General features: G+C 39.5%; 1 protein-coding gene across 2 annotated transcripts in view; it reads left to right on the top strand.

Annotated features, from left to right (window-relative positions):
- Positions 1–27,652, top strand: part of LOC120529572 (FYVE and coiled-coil domain-containing protein 1-like) — a 238,352-nt gene that overhangs the window by 84,237 nt on the left and 126,463 nt on the right. For both annotated transcript variants that reach the window (XM_039753478.1, XM_039753479.1), the window contains one exon: positions 13,259–13,377. In XM_039753478.1, the coding sequence (XP_039609412.1) occupies positions 13,259–13,377 (119 nt within the window). The remainder of the gene's footprint in view (positions 1–13,258; positions 13,378–27,652) is intronic.

Raw genomic sequence — 27,652 nt, 5'->3', positions numbered from 1 at the left:
GGTCCTATGGTTTTCCTCCTACATCCTAAAGACAGATTTGTTTAGTTAAATGCTGACTTGAAATTGCTCCTGTATGAGGAAGTGTGAGCATGTGCATGAATGTTCCATACCATAGATTACTATACACATCATTGTTGGTGTACTGTGTTTCACTAAGTCTTTTTGGAATAGGATCTTGCCTTTGTGGATTTGAACTTGATAGATTAAAAAATTGTATAGATGGAGGCAACTGTCTATACAGCTGTTGTATATGATTCCCATGTCTGTATGGCCTGTTGAATTTTGTTTCCAAACAGATTAAACTCTGAATAGAACAAAGCAGGTACATAAAGCACACTGCAAATGTAGGAAATAATCGAAACGTTGGTTTAACAAAAAAGTTAGTGGATCACTTATTACAAAACTTTTTGTAAGTGCACTGTGAGGTACAAATATTAATTAAAGAAAAACACTTATCCTCTAACAGGACAAATTTGATAAAACCTTTTAATCACCTGCAGCACCAAGCAGAGGAGGGAGCATTCTTTACAGTAGTCTATTACAACATGATGAGAATGGTCGGAGAAACAAAGGATAGAGGTTCATTTTTTAAACTACTGAATTTACGTACAGTGCCAATCAATGCATATATTTTACTCTGGTTGGTTCATTGGTTTACACCATAATGACTTATACACGGTAAGCAAAAAAATACCACATTTCAAACGTTTATTCTACAAAAACACTACAAGGTAAAATAAATTTCATTATAGATTTTTTTCGTTGCGTTTTAAAAATGATGTCTTCAAGTTGGTGGCTATCATTAGCAATGCCCTCTTTGAGACAATTTCTGAATGCTCGAATGACTCGTTCGTCCATGTCCAGGGGAATAGCGGTGATTTCATGACAAATAGCGTGCTTGCGGGCTTCAAGGTTTTGAGGTTGATGTGTGTATACCTTTGACTTGAGATATTGCCACAAGAAGAAATCGCACAACGAGAGATCAGGTGAACGGAAAGGCCACCCAACATCTCGGTGCAGGGAGATCAGCTTCCCCGGAAACATCCCCCGCAAAACTTGCATGGCTCTACACGCTGTATGAGCTATTGCTCCATCCTGTTGAAACTAGGAATCCATCACATCCATTTCTTCTTGTTGGGGCCACAGAATGTTCTCTAGCATTTCAATGTAATGTTCTGAAGTGATGGTGACCGTTTTCCCCACTCCTCAAAAAGTACGGGCCTACAATACCAAATTCTGCAACGGCGCACCAAACTGTAACACTCTTACTGTGCAGGGGTCTCTGATGAAGTTCATAAGGGTTGGTGTCAGACCAGTTGAGAAAGTTTTGCTTATTTACGCAACTATTGAAATGGAAATGTGCCTTGTCACTGCACATGACAATGGCATCTCGATGAACGGTTTGCAGAATGTTCGCGCACAACTCTCTACAGCTCTTTCAGTCTCTCTCAGTGAGTTCCTGCAATACCATCATTTTGTATGGATGGAAATTAATGTCCTCATACAAAATCCTCAAAGACTTGTTGGAAATTCCTAAGGTAGAAGTATGTTTACATGCTGAACGTCTAGGAGACTGCAAAATTGTTGCCCTTATAGCTTGGATATTTTCAGACATTTGTACAGTCCGAGGACAGCCTGGAGATTTTCTGTTTAATGTTGTACCCATCTGTTTAGATTTAGCCACCCTGAAGAATTGTTTTCTGATTTGGGACGTCATGAGGAATGCTGAAGTGTGTTCGGAAAGCTCGTTGTGTAGTGATGATGGATCTGTTGTTTTTGAAGAACGCTTTGACAGCGAAAGCATGATGCACACTGGACCAAGGCATGTTGCCGAATGAAAACAACTAGGGTTCACCTGTCAAAGGACCCTCACCACAACCCACTTGGCTGCCTCTACCTCAAGCAATGACCTTGAGAAATGTGGTACTTCATTTTGGCTCACCGTGTATAAGATGAAAGTCTATTTTATTATTTTCTTATACCATTTGGGTTGAGCCACCACCCTTGAAATTTTTGTGTATATAACAGTTGTCCATTATGGTTGTTCACAGGACATCTGTTGAATGTCTTAGTCATCTCTTAGTCATCTTTCAGTATTTGTTGTTCACTTGACCTTTATCTGGTTTCCTGATATGCCTGAACAGGTTTCTGACGTTTATTTAATTTCTGCTATTTATTTAAGATGAATAATATATTTTAATATGAGAAGCATATCAAAACATTTTATCCTACATGACTGAGATCCCAAATCTATTTTTTCTTCTACAACTGAATATTTTGTGGTCAATTGTAAAGTGATCTCTTTGATATTGTACTGTGCAGAAAAGTTAGGTTAACTCACTAGGCAAGCCTGTGTGGATTTTGTCTGTCAGTATGAAATTATTTAATTTCTTTAAAGTTAGAAATTTTGTAAATATGAAAATATAAAGAGGAAGAAGGTGAATGAATAGGAAGAATCCTGCAGCATATTATACCTTAGACCAGGGCTATTCAATTACAAATTCAGTTGGGCCAGATTGTCAAACCAAGAAGGTTAACTGGGCTAGTCATTTTAGCGGCAAAGCAGCTCGTAATGACACATTTTAAAACCAACACAAACAAATTTATTGAAAAACATAAGGTTTATTCGTTGTTTCTCTTTTAACTTTGGTCAGTTTGCAGAGCAAAAGGTGCATACAAAAAGAGCTGAATTAACAGAATCTGAGGTAGCTCCTATTTTTTCCACTTACAAAAGAAAAAAAACTGACCTAGGCTACATATCTGACCTATCTGATCACAAAGTGCATAAAACAAAATAGTGCACAGTAGTAGGCTATTAGAAATAACAACTTGCACACATTTGACCCAGGAACATCTCAAAGTGCATAAAATAAAAAGTGCACAGTATTCACAACTATAACAACACTGAGGGAACATATTTTAAATCACCATGTGTGATTAGGCATGCCTCTGTTACGCATCCCACATTATATTGATGTATTGTAGGCTACAGTTACCCTGCTGACTTAGTGGGAGAAGTGACATTTTTTGTTTTGAACAAGAGCAGTGACTTTAGGCTCGTAAGTTGTCAATGCAATTCGAAGGCATTGGTGGAGAGTATGGTCAGTCAGGGAGCAACGAGTTGCTTTTATGGAGTTCATGTGTGAAAAACTTGACTCACATGTATATGTTGATCCAAACATACTGAGCATGACGATCGCTACTTTCTTAATGTTAGGGAACTGATGTGCGTTGACATCAGTCCAAAACATTGCAGGCCCGTTAGTGGAAAGCTGCTGTGCCATGGTTACAGATGACTGCATGTCAACAAGTTCGAGTTTGAATTTCCCCTCGTCAATGGAAGGGACCAGTTTCTTAGCTCTGGCGGATAAGTCCCCTTCTATTGCAACAGTGAATGGGTCTCTGACAAAAACAGCCAACTCTGTGAGCAGATCAAGTCCATCCAATCGACCAGCAAAGTTATTTTTCAACATCGCAATGAAATCTGTCATCACATCCGTGATTTGTGCTTGGGGGTAAGATGCCTTTGCGGAGTGTCGGAAAATGCAGCATTCGGCCTGTGCTCAAATCATTTGCGAAAAGGTCCAGTTTAACTGGAATGCGCGATCTGTTCCACAAGGTCGATGACAGTTTTGTCTCTGCCTTGTAGTCCCAAATTGAGATCGTTCAGGTGTTTGAATATGTTACTCAGAAAGCAGGCATCGGCCATGAAGTTGTCGTCCAGTATGCGAATCAAGTGCGTTTCTGCCTTTATTTGCTTGCTGCTGCGTAGGAAAGTTATGATCTCTTCTCTGAGACCGCAGAAACGCTCCAGTGCTTTGCCTTTGGACAGCCATCTCACGTCATTGTGCAAAAGAAGGTTGTGGTGCTCAGCAGACATTTCTGACAGCAGCATGCGGAATAAGCGGTGTTGGAGGCTTGATGTGGAGCGAATAAAATGAATTATAGCCATAACGCTGTCCATTGTCGTTTTGAGTGCCCCGCTTAGTTTTGCGCACAACACCGCCTGATGCACAATGCAGTGTAAGGAGATCAACTGAGGTGCAACAGCGGACCAACGTGCTGCCAAACTATTCACTTTCCCTGTCATGGACGGAGCCCCATCTGTCACAAGCATGCACACACGCTTCATATCCAGACCACTGACTTTAAAAAAGGCGGAAATTTTCCCAAAGACTATATCGCCAGTTGTGTGTCCTTCTAACGGCAGTAGGCCGAGCAGCTCCTCTTGGAAGCATTTGCCATCAAAAAACGGACATATATGCACAACTGAGCAGTATCAGTTTTGTCTGTGGACTCATCTACTGCTATAGACATAGTATCAGCTTTCATCAGGTCACCTAACAGCGTTTCATACACATCTGCAGCAAGAATTTCAACCCTACGAATGTTTGAAGTATCTGACAGGGGTACGTTTTTTATAGCAGATACCACGCTCATTTTAATTTTATCGTCATTTATCACCTCATCCACGACAGCCAGCATGCAGTCCTTCACGGTTTCAGAGTCTGTGAATGGCCTTTTCTTTTTTGCCAGTATCCAGGAAACACGAAGGGATGCTGCAGTTAGGTTACCATTTTAATGCAAAAATAAGGGACGATACTGTAGCGGGGCCACATCCCTTGGGGCCAAGCGCAATTTCATTCTCAAATACGGACGATTCCGATTTTAAAGGACGGTGGCAACCCTAGCTGCAGTAGCTCTCTCTTGGGCTGTGAATGACCGCACCATGGTAGTACTGCTCCGGTTGTAAGATGCAATCAAACTCTGCACTTTTGCAGCCCTCTCTTGAGATCCCTCTGGAATATTGGTGGTGAAAAGTGTGGTGTTTCTCAACATGATGCCTCCGCACATTGTAATCTTTAAATACTCCAACGCAGTCATTACAAATTAAACACATCGGTTTGGTGTTCGGATGTGGCGGTAAAATAAACAAGTATTTGTCAGTCCAGACAGGGTTAAACTTACGGTTTTCATTGGCAATTTTACGTTTCAGTGTTGAGAAAGACATATTGATAGTAATCTAAGCTACTACCGGCACGCACTGCATTGTTTGCGTTGCAGGCTACGTAATTTACGTAGGAATGCTGCTTTTAGGCGGGACCATAGACATAATAAATACTTTATATTTATATTAATATACTATATATTTATATTAATATAATATATATATATTAAATTATATTATATTATAATATATATTATATTATATTATAACAATTTATGAATAATATATATTAATTTATTATCTATGGGCGGAACCACGGGCTGGGCCACTCGGAGGTTGATTCTGGGCCGCATGTGGCCCGCGGGCCGCCAATTAAATAGCCCTGCCTTAGACTATACAGGTCAAAACCCATTATAGCGAATACCAAAGTAGCAAAATTTTCAGAAAAACAAATACTTTCTGCTGGCCCTGACTAAAATCATGTTTAACAGATTTTGTTTTAACAAAATGTAAATCTCAGTATAATGAATGTGTTTTTGACCAAAAATGGCGACTAAAGATAATAATGCGATGTAAAAAATACTTAACACTGTGTCTATACTTTCTCAGAGTCTCGGAAACCCTGAAACAGGCTGTATCTTTCTTGCTAGACCAAAACAAAGTGACATCTGTTGCAAAATTTATGGCATCTGGCAGTCTTGGTGAGAACTCAGGTGCAACATCAGACAGGAATAGCCAAATTCTGAGTCAGTACTCCACATAGCGTCCACGTGGGTAGTTGTGTTGTATGTGGATACTGTACTGCTCGAGTTTCATAGCGGTTCTCAAAGTTTTTTTTAGCAATGAACAAAACAAGTAAGAAACAGCGTCAGTTTACACTGAACAATAAAGTTGCATCCAATGTCTCATTTTCAAATCAAATATTTTTTGCAATTTAAGAAGTGCTGTTTTTATACAGGTATTGTCAAACTTGGGTCACAGAGTTGCACAAGAGACAAAAATGTGAGGCCAGATTTCCAAGGAAGATACACGTACTTTATTAGTGTAAAAAGAATGCAGGTACAAACTCAAGTATTCTTTCAGAATAGGAGCTGTGACTTCAGTACTCTGCGGTGGGTTGGCTTCCTGCCCAGGGTTTGTTTCCTGCCTTGCGCCCTGTGTTGGCTGGGATTGGCTCCAGCAAACCCCCGTGCCCCCTTAGTTAGGATATATATGGTTGGATAATGGATGGATGGACTTTGAAAACATTATGCTGGACATCTATACTGATATGGACTGGGTAATGGATAGATGGATAGATAGATAGATAGATGGATGGATGGATGGATGGATGGATGGATGGATGGATGGATGGATACTTTGTTAATCCCAAGGGGAAATTCACATAATCCAGCAGCAGTATACTGATACAAAGAAACAATATTAAATTAAATAGTAATAAAAATGAAAAAAATTAAAATAGAATTAATGTGAGCATTTACTCCCCCGGGTGGAATTGAAGAGTCGCATAGTGTGGGGGAGGAACGATCTCCCCAGTCTGTCAGTGGAGCAGGACAGTGACAAAAGTCTGTCACTGAAGCTACTCCTCTGTCTGGAAATGACACTGTTAAGTGGATGCAGTGGATTATTCATGATTGACAGGAGTTTGCTTAGTGCCCGTCGCTCTGCCACAGATGTTAAACTGTCCAACTTTAATCCTACAATAGAGCCTGCCTTCTTAACAAGTTTGTCCAGGCGTGAGGCGTCTTTCATCTTTATGCTGCCTCCCCAGCACACCACCGCGTAGAAGAGGGCACTCGGCACAACCATCTGGTAGAACATCTGCAGCATCTTACTGCAGATGTTGAAGGATGCCAACCTTCTCAGAAAGTATAGTCTGCCCTGACCTTTCTTACATAGAGCATCAGTATTGGCAGTCCAGTCCAATTTGTCATCCAGCTGCACTCCCAGATATTTAAAGGTCTGCACCCTCTGCACACAGTCACCTCTGATGATCACAGGGTTCATGAGGGGCCTAGGCCTCCTAAAATCCACCACCAGCTCCTTGGTCTTGCTGGTGTTAAGGTGTAAGTGGTTTGAGTCGCACCTTTTAAGAAAGTCTTTGATTAACTTTCTGTACTCCTCCTCCTGCCTACTCCTGATGCAGCCCACAATAGCAGTGTCATCAGCGAACTTTTGCACGTGGCAGGACTCCGAGTCATATTGGAAGTCTGATGTATATAGATTGAACAGGACCGAGAAAGTACAGTCCCCTGCGGCGCCCCTGTATTGCTGCACACAATGTCAGACCTGCAGTTCCCAAGATGCACATATTGAGGTCTGTCTGTAAGAGAGTCCACAATCCATGCCACCAGGTGTGAGTCCACTCCCATCTCAGTCAGCTTATCTCTAAGGAGCAGAGGTTGGATGGTGTTGAAGGCGTTAGAGAAGTCCAAAAACATAATTCTTACAGCACCACTGCCTCTGTCCAGGTGGGAGAGGGATCGGTGAAGCATATAGATGATGGCATCCTCCGCTCCCACCTTCTCCTGGTATGCGAACTGCAGAGGGTCGGGGGCGTGGCGGACCTGTGGCCTCAGGTGGTGAAGCAGCAGCCGCTCCATGGTCTTCATCAGATGTGACGTCAGAGCAACAGGCCGGAAGTCATTCAGCTCACTAGGACGTGATACCTTTGGGACAGGAGTGATGCAAGATGTTTTCCAAAGCCTTGGGACTCTCCCCTGTTCCAGGCTCAGGTTGAAGATGCGCTGTAGAGGACTCCCCAGTTCCAACGCACAGGCCTTCAGCAATCGTGGCGATACACCATCTGGACCCGCTGCTTTTCTGGCACAAAGTCTTTTCAGCTCTCTGCTCACCTGGGCTGCTGTAATTGTGGGTGAGGATGTCTCACCTATGCTGGTATCAGCAGAAGGATGGTTGCAGGATGCAGTACTCCGAGGTGAGAGTGGGTTACTGTGATCAAACTTATTAAAGAAGTTGTTCATTTGGTTTGCTCTCTCCACGTCTGTCTTGATGGTGGCACCCCGCTTCGAGCTGCAGCCAGTGATAATCTTCATCCCATCCCACACTTCCTTCATGCTGTTGTTCTGCAACAATGTGTTAGAAACGAAAGGATGCCACATTGATGGAAATGAAAGTTATCAACCTACAGATGTCAGTGAAAAAATTATGCATCAGGCTAGTCCATTTTGCCAAATTTTCATTTCAGCAACTTAAAATTTTACTCAGTAGTTTGTATGGGCCCTGTGTGTCGGGGGGCATGCTCCTAATGAGACAACTGATGGATTGTCTGGACCAGGGCATCACTGAGGTCCTGGACAGTCTGAGGTGCAACCTGGCAGCGTCGAATGGACCAAAACATTATGTCCCATGAGGTGTTCTATCAAATTTAGGTTGTGTGCGCGTGGGGGCCAGTCAATGGTATCAGTTCCTTCATCCTACAGGAGCTGCCTACATACTCGTCACATGAGACTGGGCATTGTCGTACACCAGGAGCAACCCAGGACCCACTGCACCAGCATAGGGTCTGACAGTGAGTCCAAGGATTTCATTCCAATACCTAATGGCAGACAAGGTGCCGTTGTCTAGCCTGTAGAGGTCTGTGTGGATATGCCTAACCAGACCATCACTGACCCACCACCAAACCGGTCATGCTGAACAATGTTACAGGCAGCATAATGTTCTCCACGGCTTCCCCAGACCCTTTCATATCTGTCACATGTTCTCAGGGTGAACCTGCTCTCATTTGTGAATAGCACAGGGCACCTGTGGTGGACCTGCCAATTCAGCTCCACAGTGCCGGGCAGTGAGCACATGGCCCACCATAGAACGTCGGACCCTCAGGCCACCCTCATGAAGTCTGTTTCTGATGGTTTGGTCAGAGACGTTCGCACCAGTGGCTTGCTTGAGGACATTTTATAGGGCTTTGGCAGTGCTCATCCTGTTTCTCCTTGCCCAAAGAAGCAAATACCAGTCCTGCTGATGGGTTAAGGACCTTCTACGACCCTGTTCACCTCTCCTAGAGTAACTACATATCTCCTGGAATCTCTTCCATGCCCTTGAGACTGTGCTGGGAGACGCAGCAAACCTTCTGGCAGTGGCACATATTGATATGCCATTCTGGAGAAGTTGGGCTACCTTTGCAACCTCTGTAGGGTCAAGGTATCATATCATACTACCAATAGTGACACTGACTGTAGCCAAATGCCATACTAGTGAAAAACAGTCTGAAAAGATGAGGAGGGAAAAATGTCAGTGGTGTCCACCTGTTAAACCATTCCTTTTTGGGAGGTTGTCGCATTGATATCCCTATAGTGCACCTGTTATTAATTTTATTAACACCAAAGCAGCGGAAACTGATTAACAACTCCCTCTGCTACTTAACTGACTAGGGGCCTCATGCATAAATGGTGCGTATGCACAGAAATGTTAAGAATGCGTAAGAACTTTTCCACGTTCAAATTGCGATGTATAAAACCTACACTTGGTGTAAAGCCACGCACTTTTCTACGGTACCTCATACCTTGTTGTACGCAAGTTCTCCACTCGGTTTTGCAGACTGGCAGCACCCAGCATCAAAGCAGTGCTACTGTTCCTGTGTGGGTACTCTTTATTTTCCTGATGCTGCTTTATAAATACACTGAAATTAACCGCATATTGTTTATTAGTGTAATGCATCTGAATGAAATTAACTTGTAACAATATAATGATCCAGGGAATAGCCATAGTATTCCAAATACCATAACTGCTTTAGCGTTGTTACTCTCACTGCACCATCTTCTTCTTCTTTTTCTTCTTTCAGCTGCTCCCGTTAGGGGTTGCTACAGTGGATCATCTTTTTCCATATTACTCTCAATGCACCACTCGGAGTATTTATATCACTGTATCTGAGTGGGGAATCCCAGCAGCAGCTGATCGGAAAGAGAATTATCGATATACAGCATCAAGCCCACGCTGTCTCAGCCACGGCAAAACATTTCAAAGCCTTTCCTGTACGGACCTCGCGGTTCAGAAACAGTTTCATCCCAAGAACTTTAAACGCCTCTCAATCAATTGCTCCTTGTAGAACTATCTGTACTTATAAGTAGAATTACCTCACTGTAAACTTGCACTACAGTTATAATATTGCACAACCTGAGCCACTTTATAAAGCGCATATTTACATATGATGACGATATCATTTTTAAGATGAAATGCAGCAAAATATGTTTATTATATTATACAGATAAAACTTTAACTTCATTTAAATAATCTATATTCTTCACTGGGACTGGCGTGAAGGATAGAATAATTAAACATGTACTATGAAGATATTTCAATGTTCCTTAAATGTTTTGAAGAATCGGCGCTCTAAGCTTACAGATGGCTTAACGTCTATTACAGAGCTGATTGTGTGGCGATCAGTTACTTGGAGAAAGAAAAGCAAAGGTTGCAGGGGCGGCCACGCCAATATATATTGAATATAAAACAGAAAGAGAAAATAACAACACAGCTAAAAACGCAGCAGCAAATTTCGACAAAAGTTTAAACGCTTGTGTCATGAGCACGAGTCGGCTATGCAGTGTCCGCAACGGACGTGGCCATCTACCGTGCATAAGATACCATATTAACATTGGCAGGTGAAGGGGCCACCGATTCTTTCTCTGCCCAGGGCAGCTACAAGCCTAGTGCCGCCAATGAGTACTGCTGCAATAAATAATTTCATCGAAGGTTGCGCACAATCACTGTGTGGGAAAACCCATGTTTAATAATGTGTTTTAACTCCTATCATCATGAAAATGATATCACGTATACATCTCAGTGTTCTAGTTATTCAGAGAGCTGTAATATCACGAATGTAATGGATTCTGTGTCCAGTTGGATGAAGACAGCCGGTTTAAGAAGCAAGTAGTGATTCACACACATAGAGCACATAGAAGATCACATACAAAACAAATCATTTTACGTGCTACTTTAATTAAGATGTGATTTAAGAAACTGGTTAATTAAATTATTTTAAGATGACGTTTATGATGTTCTACTTTAATGACAAAATAAACTACATGATTAAATAGGAAATTTCGAGATTGAAGTTGACATTTCGTGCTTTTTTCCCACTGTGTGCCTTTTTTTCTCTGTACCCTAAAAAGCTTTCATATGACACTCAGACGGTGGGCTACGACTCGCCTTTTCACGCCAACTTTGATATCTGACAACTTCTTTTTTATTTCCGGCACTGTGCGACTTTGTGAACGTGAGCTTTCAAGTTTCTCCAACACGCTATGTCACTCGATAACTTCCTTTTGTTGATTATACCATGGTTTAAATAAACAAATAGTATGCTTTTCCTTTGCCTCTACTTGGTATTCGCTGAAATTCTTATATTATCCCCTGTGCTTTTTTTTAAGGGTGATTTATATTAATTTGCATATTCAAAGAGGTGTAATTCTGGGAGGAGTTGGGGCGAGACAGAAGGCGCATTCACATGAGTTACTTTTCACGCTGACTGGGATTTATGGAGCGGAAGAACATGGAAGTAGGGGTACGCACAGATTTATGCATCTAGATTTTTTTATGCGTACGAACATTTCCGCTTTTGTCCTTACGCAATGTTTTAGTGTAAATTCTATGCACAACGTTATGCATGAGGCCCTAGGTCATCTTGAGCGACTGTGAATCTGCGACTAGGATTTTTTGTGAGCAGAGACCACCTGACAGTCAGGCAAGACTTACAGAACTCTTTGACATCCCAACCCATATTCAGCCAATAAAACCGCTTTGAGATATGGTCCCTAGTTTTCTCAGTGCCAAGGTGACTGCCTAAGGCATGTGCATGAACAATCTTCAATACTGGCTCCCTGTGTTCAGCCGGGAAAACCAGCTGTTCAATCAGTCTTCCCCCTGCACTGTTGGAAATCACCTGATAAAGGAAGCCACTTTTAATGAGAAAGTGTGGAGTCTTGAAGGCGGGGGACTTGCGGTCCCTATAATAGGAGTCGCTGTCAGCAAAAGCGTGTTTAAATGCAAACTCTAAGGAGCTGTCAGTTCACTGCAAGCAGGCAAATTATGCCTGCTCACTAACTGGTGCCCCCAGGGGGGCTGGCTCAGCAACACCTTCTGAAGAGGCTGAAGGAGCGGTCGATGTCTTGAGAAAGGAGTTCACACCGTCCTCACTGGAGAGAGCGGGTTCAATTTCCAAGTCGGATCCCTGGCCATTTTTATCGGCCACCAGCTCCTCTCCACCCTCCAAAGGGGCAGTTGGTTTTCAACACATTTAGTTGAGCATACGTCCAGATCTTTTATTCGTTGAGTCATATCATTTCTGCCGGTTAAAATTCACTTCCATCATTGTCTGCATACCCATCCAGAGCACAATTATCAGCTTCCTGAAGTTGAGAGCAACCTTCATAATTTTTTCCTGTGCAGTGCAGTGGTGGCATTTCATAGCTAGTTCATGTTGATGTTGGTTTATGTGTGTGTTTTGGTTACAAGCATAGATACTGATATCCCACTGGTTTTGCGGCATAAACATAACTAGATGTCACTCCCAGCCGTTATTCCACATTTCCTGAAGTCTGGGTTGGACACTGTGCGGGTTTCTGTGGAGTTTTCTGCTTTATTGACCTCCAGTGTGCTATGATGATTTGCTTACTCTGACATCAGCATCTCTTTGAAGGTCTTTTTGTTTTCTTAACATGCTGCTCTGTACTTCGCAAAAGTTCAGCAGGATTACTAAAATATAGGACTTATCATATATTAATAAAAAAAATACAAAAATAGCAGTACTGCCATTGGGGTACCTTGGAGTGCCATATCTGACACCTTTTTGAAGCAATTATTTTAACATTTAATATATGGCTTTGCTGTTTATAACATTTATATTTTTACTAGTCAAAATTCTATTTAGAGCTATCAACAAGTACATTTTGGCTTTTGGCTTTAATGTAAGAAGCAGACTTAAATTATATTTGTTGTGCTATAGTAATCAAAAATGAAATCTAAATTCCAAACAATATGAAAAGATTCAATATTGTTAACAGTACAGTGTCTTATCTTATTCATTTGATTAACTTATTTGAAGAACATGGGGAAAAGCTGAAGTTGTTCAAACGTTTAAAGAGTATACATAACTGTTACACTTTTCTAAAAGGTACATCCTAATGAAGGTTGCATAGAATTTTCTGATAACAGCATTTTGTGCTTAGCCATAAACTTTATCATTACTGTATTAGTTTAATTTTCATCATTTGTTGAATTTTGCTACTATTACCACAATTTTTAAACCTGATAAATTTATATAAGCATGTAACTGAGTTTCTGTTTATTTAACAGCTGCAAAACATGGATGTTTCTAATCAGCTAGATATCAAAATTGAACAGATGATAAAATCTGAACAAGTGTGTCAGGAAAATGTTGAAGAACTCCATTCTTTAAAAGATATACTGGCAAGGTATGATTTAATAATTCTTTGTTAATACAAAAATTATTCCAAGCCCAACATGGATAAAAATCAATCTATTTAAATCTACTAATAAACTATCTTATTATTTTGTCACTTTTAAAGTTGTGACATTAGGTAAAACACACAACAAACTTTTGTTCTTGTTTCACTTTGTTCAAAGTGTTATAAAGTTTAGGGATACAGAGTGGAATATAGCATCGTCTGATACAATCAGTGCAATTACTGGATTTGGATCAAACAAAGCATTTGTGATATATAGGCATAGAGCTGAAGTAAGCTATTTTCATTTTTTTAAATAAGTGGTATGTGTACCAGCATTAAATGAGAAAGGTGATTGAAAGTAAATAAAGATATATAATACATTAGACAGTATTTCCCAAAGCAAGCTAGTGTCACATCCATCCATCAATATTCATTGACTATAACATCATGTCTTTGTAGTGCAGGCAAAAATTCCTATGATCATGGGAAGAACAATCTTAACTCAGCACAGAAGGCACCTTGTTTATCATCAAACCAAACTGAACATAGTAATTATAGAAGGGGAACATCTCTAAGTATTAGAAATACTTAAAGAAATTATAGGAAATAAAGAACAGTACAAAATAAATCATGTAATTAGAGTTCTGCAAATTCTGGATTATTGTATGAATGAGCAGTGTTATATTGTATAATTTAATTACATTGCTGAAACATAAAGGATATAGTTTTTGTTTTTTGTTGCCATTTCAATGTAAAGAGGTAAAATTGTTCATTATGGGTTCATAAGCCTGTAAAGTAATTTGTGCTAGTGTGATTATTATTGTTAATAATAATAATGATAATAAAGCTGCTGTTATCCAATTTGCTTCTCAAAACAATATCTGAGGCCAACAGATATCTTTAAACATTTACAGTTTCCTTCATGAGTATAGTTGATGCAAATCTTTTAGCATTACAGTTATATTATACATTATATAAACAAAATTAATTCCTAAATTTAAAGTGCAACAGTGAAAATTTTGATAGTATAGCTTGTTTTTTTTCTGTTCAAGCTATGGTAGCAGCAAGCGTATGCTGTAAAGAAGGTGTTACAAATCTGAGAAGGAAAACAGCAGTGTTGTTATCATATGTGATACTTTCAAGATTCTCTGGTTCTGGATGATTGCATCTGAGACCATCTATGTTTATGCATCCATCCATTTTCTAAACCCAATTGCCTGGAACCTGCAGTGCCCATGCAGGGCCCACTTATCAAAACTCCAAAAGTTTTTGAAAATAGAAAAATGTATTTTGCACTTTTTTACAGTGAAACATTATTGCATTGAGTGACATTACAGGCAACAGACTGGTCGGTGCTTAATATTTTCATAGATTAGTTAGTAGACAACAAAGAGTTACATTGTAATAAGAAAAAGAAAATATCTAGGCTGTAATCAAAGCAACCAATTGGCCCTACAAGCTCATGACAGCTCTACCAAAGATAACATCTATGCTTTAAATAATCAGAGGAAGAAGGAATTGGGGGAAAGCTACCAGTGTCATCAAAAGAGAAGATTACTGTACATCAGGTGAATTGAACTTCATGATGAGCTTGACAGAAAAGACTTCTTCTTTTTGTCCTCTTTGCCCACCTCTACTTTAGAAGATGACCGTGAACCTGTTAATATTAAGGTAATGCCTAGCAACCTGCCACATCAATGTCTAGATACTTTATGCAAATATTTTAGCATTACAATTATATTATACATTATATCAACAGTTTATATAAGAATATATTCAGAGTCTTTGCAAATATAAGACTAAATTGTCATTGAGATGCAAATTTCAGTGTATTTAATAATAATAAACCGTCCAATTTAGGATTAGAATGATGTAAACATTATTCTTGCATATTATGAAAGGCATCTAAAGGAGGTTGGTAAAAGAAAGGGCAATCTTTCTTAAACATTTCTGCTTCACTGCTTCCTTAATGATGACCTAAAAATAATAAAATTTACAAAGCATGGGCAGAGTACAACCTGTAGTACTCTGTGGACGTCCCTGCCTGCTTTTCTGTCAAACAGAAAGTTGAGGAACTCAGTTGAACCTCTGACAAGTGAAACCTGAGTCCTAGACCTGATGTACTGTGGGGAGGATGGTTTGATGACAGGGGAGATGAAAGTAAGGTATTGGGTAAAAAGTATGAAGTAGAGAGTGTGTAAGGATTCTGATTTGCAGAGTTGGGTGTATGATGAGAAAGTAGGGAATACTGGTAGTAGTGCTGAACAGGAGACGTATAGATGTGTGCTGTGCATTACAGATGAGATGGGAAGGCAAAGGTGTGGAAATTATAGATGGGAAATGTTTTTCTGGCAGAGGAGACGTGATTGCAATGCTGCAATTGGTGTTCTTGTATCTGAAAAATGTTAGATATAGTGATGGTGAAGAGAATTACTGTAGTATTTTTATGGTAATTATTGGTAAATGACTCCTAACCTATTGTTAGGAGAAACGATGAACAGAGAAATTAGTTTCAGAAAAAGCTGATGGAGCTGACATCTGAGATGCATCAGTGGAAGGTGTTTGTAAAGGATGGTGACTAGAATGGGCATTTTGAGGCTACTGCTGATGGTTATGAACAGGTTCATTGGGTAATGTTGAAAAAGTAAGAGGAAGTATGTACCTAGTCTGAAGGTCGCAATTTGAATGTCTAGAGTGTAAGAAATAAATTTACTGCTAGCAAGTGAATAAAGTTTTAGAATCCTTAGGTGTCGTAAGCTAAAAGAATGTATGATTTGATAACAATATAAGAGGCTGGACAAAAAAAACACTGAGGAAACATTGTGGTATAATACTTTGTTAGAGATGGCAATTGAATAAAAGAGGGTGTGCCATAAGGAGTGGCAGAAAGTGATCGGGTGATCTATAAAGAAGCAAATGAGCTACAGACTAAGGAAAGAAACAGAAATGTTTTCAGGATTGCAAATCAGATTTCAAAAGGAAGATGCATGATGGTTGGAGGGTAAGAGGCATGAGGCATGCCTTGTGTTGTATGCAGCAAAAATGCTGTGAGGAAGTCAGTAGCAGGATGCATAATGCTAAAGTGGTAAGTATAAGAACTTCTGCAACTTAAGTGACACCTTGAGTGCAGATAGCAATGTGGTCACAGCAGTAATAGCTTAGGTGTGAGATGCATGGAAGAAGTATACATGGAGCTGTCCCCCATTCAGACTTCTAAAGTCTTTCTGACTCTTCTTTTGAATGGTAAATTATTTGAAAGCTGTGTAATAAGTAATATGCTCCATTGGAGTGAGACAAGGATGATAAATGCAGATCCTAAGGCAAATATATAAAGTAAATAAATTAATATGATTAGATGGATATATGGATTGTTACAGAGTGAGAATATGACAAATCTGAGTTCATATATGGACTTGGCATGGAGCCAATTTATTTTGTGCTAAAAAATAGAGATAATGGTGGTTCTGTCATGTTGAGTGAAGGAGATTAAGAGGTATACAGACAATAATAATAATGAGGCAGAGGTGAGGAGATGAAAGAAGACGTGTGGAGATGGCGTCACATGATATTAAAAAATGGTTTGAGCCCAAAAGTTGTCCTAGACCATGAATGGGTTGAAAAAAAGATTTGGAGGACAACCAGCTAATGGGGTAAACCCCGAAAATTGACTGTTAAACTGGTGATGATGATATACTAACAGTATAGTAATACTAATAACATCTGTGATAATCTAAACGTAGTTGCAGAGCTACTAGGAATGCAGTCTGTTTACTGTTGTTTCATATGCAAATGGGACATCCCTGCTGAGTTATTATATTAAAAATAACTGGTTGCTCCAAAAGTATTTGGACCCAGTATAGAATAGCTTTACACATAAACCACTTATTGATCCAACAAATGTATTTTTGCCTCCTCTTAATACAAAATTTAGACTGATGAAAAGTTTTGTGAAAAAAGATCAACAAGGATGATGAAGAATTTTGAGACAAATGTTTCTATAAATGATACCCAGAATGTATAAAATGTAAAACTAAATATTTAATCAAATATAACAATGATAGTTGTTTCAAGCACAAATCACAATCATCTATTGATTACTGATTAATGATTATCTTAACTTCTTGGTACATGTAGTAAAAATAGCCTTATCAAAATTTCAGGGTTAAAAAATTTTAGATGGAATAATTTCTTTGTATTGTTAGTCACTTAGAGCTGTGGTGAGTTGCTGTAGAAGTATTATTTTAATTTTGAAAATTTTAACAAATACAGTTTAAGTTTTTCTTACAGATTTCATTTTGAGAGATGCTGGGATCACTTTAGTTAGTGACATGCTTAGCTCCAGGATCTACAAAATACTTTGCAACATTCCCATATGGGCGCAGTCACTGAGAATTTTATGTGTATGTATTCTATAACTATAAATTTATACATTGCTTGAAATTTTCACAAATGAAAACATATGTACACAGTTTTATGACACTGTGTCATTAATGTACACATAAAATGATCCAACATTGGCAAAAATACCAAAGGAAAAATTTAAAGAGAGGTTAACAATAATTTCTACTAATTAAACTTTGAACCTTTTAGTGTATTTAAAATTCATAGACAGACTCACCCCTATTGGCTATTGATGTCCATTACCCATGAGCCTTCAGTTACCAAAGAAATCTCAACTGCCTCCTAGTGGACTCACTCTTGATTGTCCAATTAGGTCCTAGTTATCCCTGGTAGTTGCCTTGTGTTGTCACTTGTCAGCAAGAAAGTCTTGAAGTTCCTGCCTGCCCCTACTATACCTACCCACTACCACCACCCACCATCACCTTGCATACTTCCAGGAGGAAACTGTTACTTTTTCATATCTCTTATCTTGCCTGTTTTCATTACAGAGCACCCAGCACACATAAGAGGTCATATCAGGCCTGGTGTTGTCTTTGGCAGCTTGACTGCTTGTGTGGCACTGTGTCATCTTTGGAAGTCTTACATGAATCTTTTCTTAAACTTGTGTTATTCTAGTGATTTCTATGCTCTGGTGACCTCTTACTATACCATTCAAAAAATGTTTCTATTTGTTTTATTAGCTGTTTTCAGCACATAAATATTGATAAACACATTTATAAGGAAGGAGTATATTTGTCTAGAGGCTAGTTTTTATTTGGCCATGGGAAGCTGCAGACGCGGTTGTGAAGAAAGGATGTGCACCATGGTCTGTTTATAGTTCAAGTTTTTAGTACACAACACTGCACAGTAGCGGAATCCCTCAGCTTTTCTCCTGAAGTTTTTTCTTCTTTGCTGTGGGTCTGGGCGATTTATCACTATGAATTTGTGGAGATTGGTCTATCTCTGTGCTTTTATTGTTGAATTGTATAAGTGTGGACAGCAGTACTTCACACAACTATTCGTTGAATCAGCCCATGTTTTCTTGTCTAGTGTAGTGTGTAGTCCACACACACATGGCTGTCTGTTTGCAAAATTTTGGAGGCATGTGGTTGCAGACCTGAGGGTCTACACACCAGTACTAATGATGGAATTAATAATGGCACACACCATAGTGTACCGTCATGGTGATGATGACACGCTAAGTGTAAACGTGACTTAAAGCCACCTAGCAGCAATCTAAAATAAAAAAAAACATGTCGTCATCCAGTCCTTACCTCTGCATGCATAATATACTACTGCGCAAAAATTTAAATATTAATACTAAACCAAAGATCAGCTTCATGTAATGAATTTTAAAAGTCATTGGCTGTGTACTTTTAACATGGCAATATTTACTGAAAATGAAAGATTAATTAGCAAATCATCAAGTGTTTACCAATCTTAGAAAAAAAAAAGCATTTAACATATCCTAGAAAGATACAAGAACATATGCATTAAATGAATCCTACTAAAATAGCATATTTGTCAAACTACGCATTCTAGGAATGGAGTTAACTGCAAATATATTTTTTTTCATATATGAAAACTGCAAAACAACAGCTTTTGTGTTCATGAATGTAAGGCACACAAGGTTACTCAGTGAGTATAAAATGGGGGAAAGCTCTGCTCAAAGTAATACCTCATTGTTCTTAATCCTAGATTTGCTATGCAAATCCTAGACTGAACCAGTATACATAATTTCAGGGTTCCCAGGCTGACCAAAATCATTGTTGTTCCCACTGCTCAAATTAATTTAATAGCACAGCCACACAGAATACCACTTATACAGTAAAAAGCATTTTCTCACGCAGTTATGGAAACACATTACACCATTCTGAATACCTCATGCTAATGGCATGGCTGCTGAATTTACAAAAATATTAACACAAGAATTTCCAGAAGGCATAGAGGTTATGCAAGTACTTCAAAACAGGAACTACAATGTTTAAAAGTTGACACCCATGACACCAGTTAAACCACATTCACAAATACAAGCTCTAGGAACATTGTTGATTGCAGGGCTAACCATTATTTCAAATACATTTTAGCCTCCTTTATTCAGATATGGTGTATGTTTACTGCACATGTTAGTACTTTTTGTTTTGCAATTTTTCTTTTACTTGCATATTTGCCTAAGGACATTGAGCATATCTGCATTACATTAAATTTACATGTATTTGCTTACTAGACACTTTAATCCAAAGGGACTTACAAAAGAATTTAACATAATCAAGTAAACACAAGTCTCAAGGACTGTTTCTGAACATTTGTTACAGGACAAGGTTACAAAATTGATCATCAAAAGTAAAGAGTTCAGAGTAAGTTACAAGTGAGTTATTATTTCTAGGTTACAAAAACAGAAGTTCACAAAACAAGTGATTCTTTAACACTAGAATTACCAAAGCCTACTAAAAAACTTGTAGATCCGTCCCACCTTAAATCGCTTCGCACCTCTCCGTCAGCGTCTTTTGTCCTGTAAATGTGTTGATAAGCTGCCTGCTCTCTCATCCCCCCACCGCCGCACAGTTTTCTCAGCTCAGGTCTGTTTACCTGCGTGTCAGTTGCTTAGAGTTGTATAGAGTGAGAAGTCAAGCAAAATTACACCTTTTGTAAATACTATATCATTATTTGGAACACATGCATTTCATGTGTGTTCCTGGTCTACAGAAATCTATGTAAACACAGAAACGTTTTTCATGTTTTAGTAATAACTGACAAAATGTAGACATGAAGTGTATAATGTGTGAAGCCTGAAGTTCAAATATCAAATAAACACTTTCACAAAAGGTACAAATATAACAGATCAAGTGTGCTTCTATTCAAGAATATAACTGCAGAAAAAGAACCCGCGTTAGGGTGCAACATTCACACCCCTTTGATACGACTGCTTTGGTGGCGCAACGGTATCAACCGTTGACTGGTAATCAAAACTTCATGGGTTCAAGTTTGCTTTGAGAAGTGAGCTGCTCTTATTCTTACTATTTTAGAATAAAAACTTACATTTAATTTAAGTTTGTAACAGCCGCTGTAAATTTATGATACTTGCAAAGGTTTGCTTTGTTTGTTTTTTTTTTATTCAGTTTTATTCTCAGTTGCGTTCGCGATTCCACCACCCCTATCCCCCCCCCTCCTTCCTATCCGACACTGCTGTTTTCACATAAAGACGCGCTATAACAGAGGTGAACTCAGATGATGATGACGGTTCTACAATGGAGAAAGAATGCATGTCACATTTTTGCTGTCACTGTACACGGGAAGCTCTACAGTCTACTTGTGACTTTACGCTGTAGAAAGTAAGTGTAGCCCTCCCACCATTTAACTGGCACATTATCTATGGCCTAGGATGAAATTTCACTGGTGGGATCCACATTAAACACCTCCCAATACATTTTAATAACCAATGGGTCCAATGAAAACAATTATTAATTATAATTGTTACACTATTTCAAAGTAATGATTTATAAACACTCACTCCTTTTTATTAATTATTTGAATGCAACCACCATGTAAGCACTTCACACAATCATGGATAGAAAACAACAAACAAACAAACAAACAAAAAAAACATAAAACACATTTATTTAAACACACTGCTTATGGGATATTATCACAGTTCATCTTAAATTTGAGTTTCAGCACAAGTAAGGTTCACACTTAGAAATCAACAATAAATATATAGGTATATATAAAAAAAAATCGTTGGCGCGCTTAGTTGGAGCTCATATGCAGTACATAACTTCACGTGTACTCATGGTGTCCTTCCAGAACTTTCCCCCACACTTCTCATTTTCCTTCTTGGTTAAACACAGGAATCTCACAGCTCCGTCTGGGATGACGCCAGCAGCTTCATCTTGATGCGGGATTTATTTGCGTTCCCTGATTAGTTTTTGCCTCCTGTGATATTTCTGACACTGCTTATTTGCATTTTCTCCTTCTGGGATAAATCATGTCAGACGTATTGCATGCCAGCAGTGCCCTCTGTGGAATGCGGCTGTGGCGGTCCTCCAAAAAAAGTCCTTATCACCGAACTCTGTATCGCTTAAAAAAAAGGGAAAGCGCACGACTGTGTAGCCGCGTTTTTTTTTTAATCTTCAACAGGTGAGGTGTCAACCTCTTGGTGCGCGAGTTCCCTTCCCGCTCTCCCTTTCATGGAAGGACCTGATGATGATGGTCACGTAGACTTCTGGCTTTCAGTCCATCAATGTTGGTGCATCATGATGCTTTGAGTAGGTGGTGGTGGCGCAGGCCGAAATAAGATTTTGCAGTTAGCCCTACTAAATGATGAAACTAACATCTGTATTTAGGTGCACCTATCCAAATATACTGTGTAGAACAATATCGCACTGGACACTTAGTACCTATGTTTGGCTCTCCAAGGAAATCATATTCTAAACGGTTTGGAACTTTCCTGATTCTCTGAGATCTTCTGTATGTTCCAACCTCTTCATTAACAATTTGTACTGCCCCTTCATTTCCCACAGAAGAATCAAAGATCTCTGGGGCACTACTTTGAGCTCCTTGGGAAAATTCCAGAGATCTTACTGTATCTCCACAATCATCACAGAATTTCACAGCAGGACTTCTTATGTTGAAGCTCCCAGACTCTTCATCCATGACTTGCTCTCTAGCATTCCCTGCATGCTCTGATCCAACAGGGTCTAAACCCATACAGGAAGATTCTGGGAGATCATTACCACTAGCACCTCTGGAAGGTGCGTAAATCCATTCTCCATCCTCATCATCTTCACTGTCCGAATCTTTTCCAGAACCTGGCAAATCGACAACTTCTTTATCTTGGACTATTTGCACATCACTCATGTTCTGGTTCAAACATTGGGTTCTCTCTCTGCCCTTGTTCTCTCTCAAAGTTCTTTTCTGGGAGTTAGCATTACTGTCAATCTCAGGCAGTAATCTCAGATTCTGTTCCACTGGAAGCAGATGATTTTGGTGAAAGATTTTTAAAGGTCCCTCACCATCTTCTGGCTTCACTCGGGAAAACAGGTAAATTGGGCATTTGGCTTTCAATAATATATGGCTTAGAACTCCATCAATCAGCCAATTTGTGCTTCCCTTGCAATCCAAGATTTCGAATCAGTACTCTATCACCGGGAGCAAGATGAGAGTAGTGGATTCTTTGGTCATGTCTCTTTTTATTTCCATCATTTTTTTTCTCAGAAGCAGCTTCGGCCAACTCATATGCTACCCTCAGTTCATTTTTCATATTCCTGACATACTTCTGATATGACTTTACTGATAAACTGTCACTTGAAACACTGAAACTCAAATCAACAGGCAGTCGGGCTTCCCTCCCAAACATCAAAAAATAATGGGAGTATCCAGTTGCTTCATTGCGGCTGCAATTATAGACATGTACAAGATGCCCAATATGATGACTCCATTTACATTTTTGTTTTGGGTCCAGAGTGCCCAACATGTCAAGCAGAGTCCAGTTAAACCTTTCTGGTTGAGGGTCACCCTGAGGATGATATGGAGTGGTTCTCGTTTTTTCACACCTAATAGATCCAACAACTCATGAATTAGCTGACTCTCAAAATCTCTTCCTTGATCGGAGTGTACATGCTTGGGTAGACCATAGTGAATAAAGTACTTTTCCCACAGTACTTTAGCCACAGTGGACACCTTCTGATCCTTGGTGGGAAAACCTTGTGCATATCTTGTGTAATGGTCTGTAATGACTAGAACATTGCAAGTGTTACTGGAATCTGGTTCAATGGATAGGAAATCCATGCACACTAAGTCCATTGGTGCACTGCTGCTCAAATGACCCAAAGGTGCAACTCTCTTTGGCAAAGTTTTTTTCTGTATACACTGAGCACAAGTCTGACAGTATTGCTCCACATCGGTCTTCATATGGGGCCAATAGAACCGATTCCTAACAAATCCATAGGTCTTCTCAAAACCCAAATGTCCAGAATCATCATGCAATGATCGTAGAACAATCTGGTGAAATTTCTGTGGCGAAAGCAATTGTTTACACTTTGGTTTGTTGGGGGGCTGAGTGTAGCGGTACATCACTCCATCTTCCATCTTCAACCTTCCCCATTCCTTCAAAAGTAAAGAGATATATTTGTGTTTTCTCTTGTTCACCATGTGAATATCTCCCTTTCTAAATGCGTTCCACAGCTCACCCAAACAAGGGTCTTCCAGCTGTGAGGCTGACAGATCAGATAGGTTCAGTTGGGGCAGTGATGCAGTGCTTAATGTAGCTAGGTTGCAGTATGCTGCAGGTACTGCCTTAACGGAGCATCCTAAACAGTTAACAACTCTGTTGAATGAAGACAGTTAAGCTTATTAACCTCCAATAGCTGACACAGGCCTCTCACTCCATTAGAAGAAATGCTTATCCAGTCCTCATCCTTCACTGGGGTCTCATGGACACGCCGAGACAAAGCATCCACATCTGTGTTTTGCTTGCCAGGTTGGTATTTGAGGCTGAAATCATAGGCTGATAGAGCTGCCAACAATCAATGTCCTGCAGCATTCAATTTGGCAGATGTCAGTATGTAAGTAAGAGGATTGTTGTCAGTTTGTACCTCAAACTTGGCCCCGTACAGATAGTCATGGAGCTTTTCTACCACAGCCCATTTTAATGCCAAAAATTCTAATTTGTGTACTGGGTAATTCCTCTCAGTGGGTGTTAGGCTTCTACTAATGAAAGCCACTGGCCGCAAACTCTGCCCCTGGTCTTGATATAGGACACCTCCTAATCCCTCACAGCTTGCATCAATGTGCAACACATAAGGTAGTTGAGGATCCGCAAAAGCCAATACAGGTGCCTGAGTAAGTTGAGTTTTTAGAATGTCAAAAGCTACTTCACATCTCTCATCCCATCTATCTCAAAATGGCTCAGTAGGCTTAAAGTAGACCCTTCCTGGCTCTTTCTCTTCATGTTTTTCTGCTGCCTTCTTCTTAGGCAAGCAGCCTTGCAGTAATTGGTTCAGTGGGTAAGAAAAATCTCACAATATCTGCTGCGGGCCCTCTAAGGCATTCCACTAGTCTCTGTTTCTTCACATTGTCAGAACACTGCCATTCTTCGAGAATATGTGTAGTGTGTTCAGCCCATACCTCATAGTCTTCCTCCACATTTGGTGTTGGAGTCAGTCCAGAAAATGTGCACAGTTTCCTGTAATTCTGTGCTTCTACTGGTGAGGCAGTTTGTCATTTCTGAACTAGTGAATTAATTGTGCTAACTAACTCAGTGTTAATTGTGAGAGCTGGGGAAGGTCCATTCTGTATGTCAGCTAAAGATTTTCCCTCTTGTTTCAAGAAAGACATACGCTTAGTATGGCACTCTTCACCTTTACTACTGCCAGATGAAGGGGATGTAGCACTAAGTACTTGAGTGGACCATGGGCCTATTTCATCAGGAATTCCAATAAAAAACTGGGAAAGAAATTTCAGAAAACCTTTTAGAAGTCTCTACTAAGACAAATTGCTCCCTACCTGTTTTATCACTGCATCGTCCATGCACTTTTGTCTTGCCAGTTCCCTTAACTGTGTCTAGCACCCTATATGTAACTGTGTCTGTAATGTCCAGTGGCACATTGCTTAAAACAACAGCATTCTCAAGTGCAACATTCTTCTCTTTACACCAAGCAATAATCTCATATACATCCATATTGTACAAACTTCATCAATAAACAAACAAACAAGTTTGGAAATGGAAAAAGATATATACAAAACTGCACAGTCGAGCACAAGTAACTTCAAAAAGGCTGAAAACACATAATGCTATACAGGAACAGTATTTATCACATTAGTGCCCACCAAAACAACTTTTTTTTTTTTTTTAAATCTAGGACGAGCATTTTCTCACGCAGTTATGGAAACACATTACACCATCCTGAATACCTCATGCTAATGGCATGGCTGCTGAATTTACAAAAATATTAACACAAGAATTTCCAGAAGGCATAGTGGTTATGCAAGTACTTCAAAACAGAAACTACAATGTTTAAAAGTTGACACCCTTGACACCAGTTAAACCACATTCACAAATACAAGCTCTAGGAACATTGTTGATTGCAGGGCTAACCATTATTTCAAGTACGTTTTAGCCTCCTTTATTCAGATACGGTGTATGTTTACTGCACATGTTAGTACTTTTTGTTTTGCAATTTTTCTTTTATTTGCATATTTGCCTAAGGACATTGAGCATATCTGCATTACATTAAATTTACATGTATTTGCTTACTAGACACTTTTATCCAAAGGGACTTACAAAAGAGTTTAACATAATCAAGTAAACACAAGTCTCAAGGACTGTTTCTGAACATTTGTTACAGGACAAGGTTACAAAATTGATCATCAAAGTAAAGAGTTCAGAGCAAGTTACAAGTGAGTTATTATTTCTAGGTTACAAAAACAGTTAGAAATTCACAAAACAAATGATTCTTTAACACTAGAATTACCAAAGCCTACTAAAAAACTTGTAGATCTGTCCCACCTTAAATCGCTTCGTCAGACGTATTGCATACCAGCTGTGCCCTCTGTGGAATGCAGCTGTGGCGGTCCTCCAAAAAAAGTCCTTATCACCGAACTCTGTATCGCTTAAAAAAAAGGGAAAGCGCGCGACTGTGCAGCTGCGTTTTTTTTACTCTGTCAACCTCTTGGCGCGTGAGTTCCCTTCCCGCTCTCCCGCGGCGCCGAAAGCCGCCTTAGCATCAAATAAACACGCTTACTATTATACTCAACTAGGAGGGTGCTACATAAGTAAATAAATAAAGGTAAATAAGTAAATAACATTTGCTCTGCCTCTTATATACACAGTACACCAAAAGCAGCTTCCACCTTCAGCTATAGTCTCTTCAGTATGCAAGCCACTCTCCAGGCTATTGTTTAGGTCTGGATGGTGCATGTGCCCAAAAACAAGTCTATCTGCATTCTTGTACCATTGCTCGCATACTAAAGTGTCAGGAGGCACTTTTAGTGGCATTACACATGTGTTTTTTGAGCATACCCATGTGAATCAAACACAGGAAGCTCTGCAGTCTACTTGTGACTTTATGCTGTATGAAGTAAGTAAATAAATATAGGTAAATAATATTCGATCTGGCTTTTATGTAAGTAACATATGAATGTTAATGTTTTGGGCACATGAACTGTCCAGATCTAAACACTAGAGTGGAGAGTCGCTCGCGTACTGAAGAGTCTATAGCTGAAGGTGGAAGCTGCCGTGGCTGTACTTTGTATATAAGTGCCAGATCGAATGTTATTTACTTATTTACCTTTATTTATTTACTTACTTCCTACAGCGTAAAGTCACAAGTAGACTGCAGAGCTTCCCGTGTACATGTACAAAGTACAGCGACGGCAATAGTGCGACGTGCATTTATTCTCCGATGTAGAACAGTTGTCATCATCTGAGTTCACCTCTGTTAAAGCGCGTCTTTATGTGAAAACAGCAGTGTCGGATGGGGGGGATCGTGAACGTGACTGAGAGAATAAAACTGATTAAAAAAAACAAACAAAGCAAACCTTTACAAGTATCATAAATTTACAGCGGCTGTTACAGACTGAAATCAAATTTATGTTTTTGTTCGAAAATAGTAAGAATAAGAGCAGCTCGCTTCTCAAAGCGGACTTAAACCTGTGAAGTTTTGGTTACCAGTAAACAGTTGATACCATTGCGCCACCGAAGCAGTCGTGTCAAAGGGGTGTGAATGTCGCGCTCTAACGCGGGTTCTTTTTTTGCAGTTATATTCTTGAATAGAAGTGCACTTGTTCTGTTATATTTGTACCTTTTGTGAAAGTGTTTATTTGATATTGGGACTTCAGGCTTCACACATTATACACTTCATGTCTACATTTTGTCAATTATTAATAAAACATGAAAAACGTT

Source organism: Polypterus senegalus, chromosome 5, assembly GCF_016835505.1.
Source record: "Polypterus senegalus isolate Bchr_013 chromosome 5, ASM1683550v1, whole genome shotgun sequence".
NCBI lineage: Eukaryota > Metazoa > Chordata > Cladistia > Polypteriformes > Polypteridae > Polypterus > Polypterus senegalus.
The sequence above is the reverse complement of the archived record's forward strand: the minus strand, read 5'-3'. Positions and strand labels throughout refer to the sequence as shown.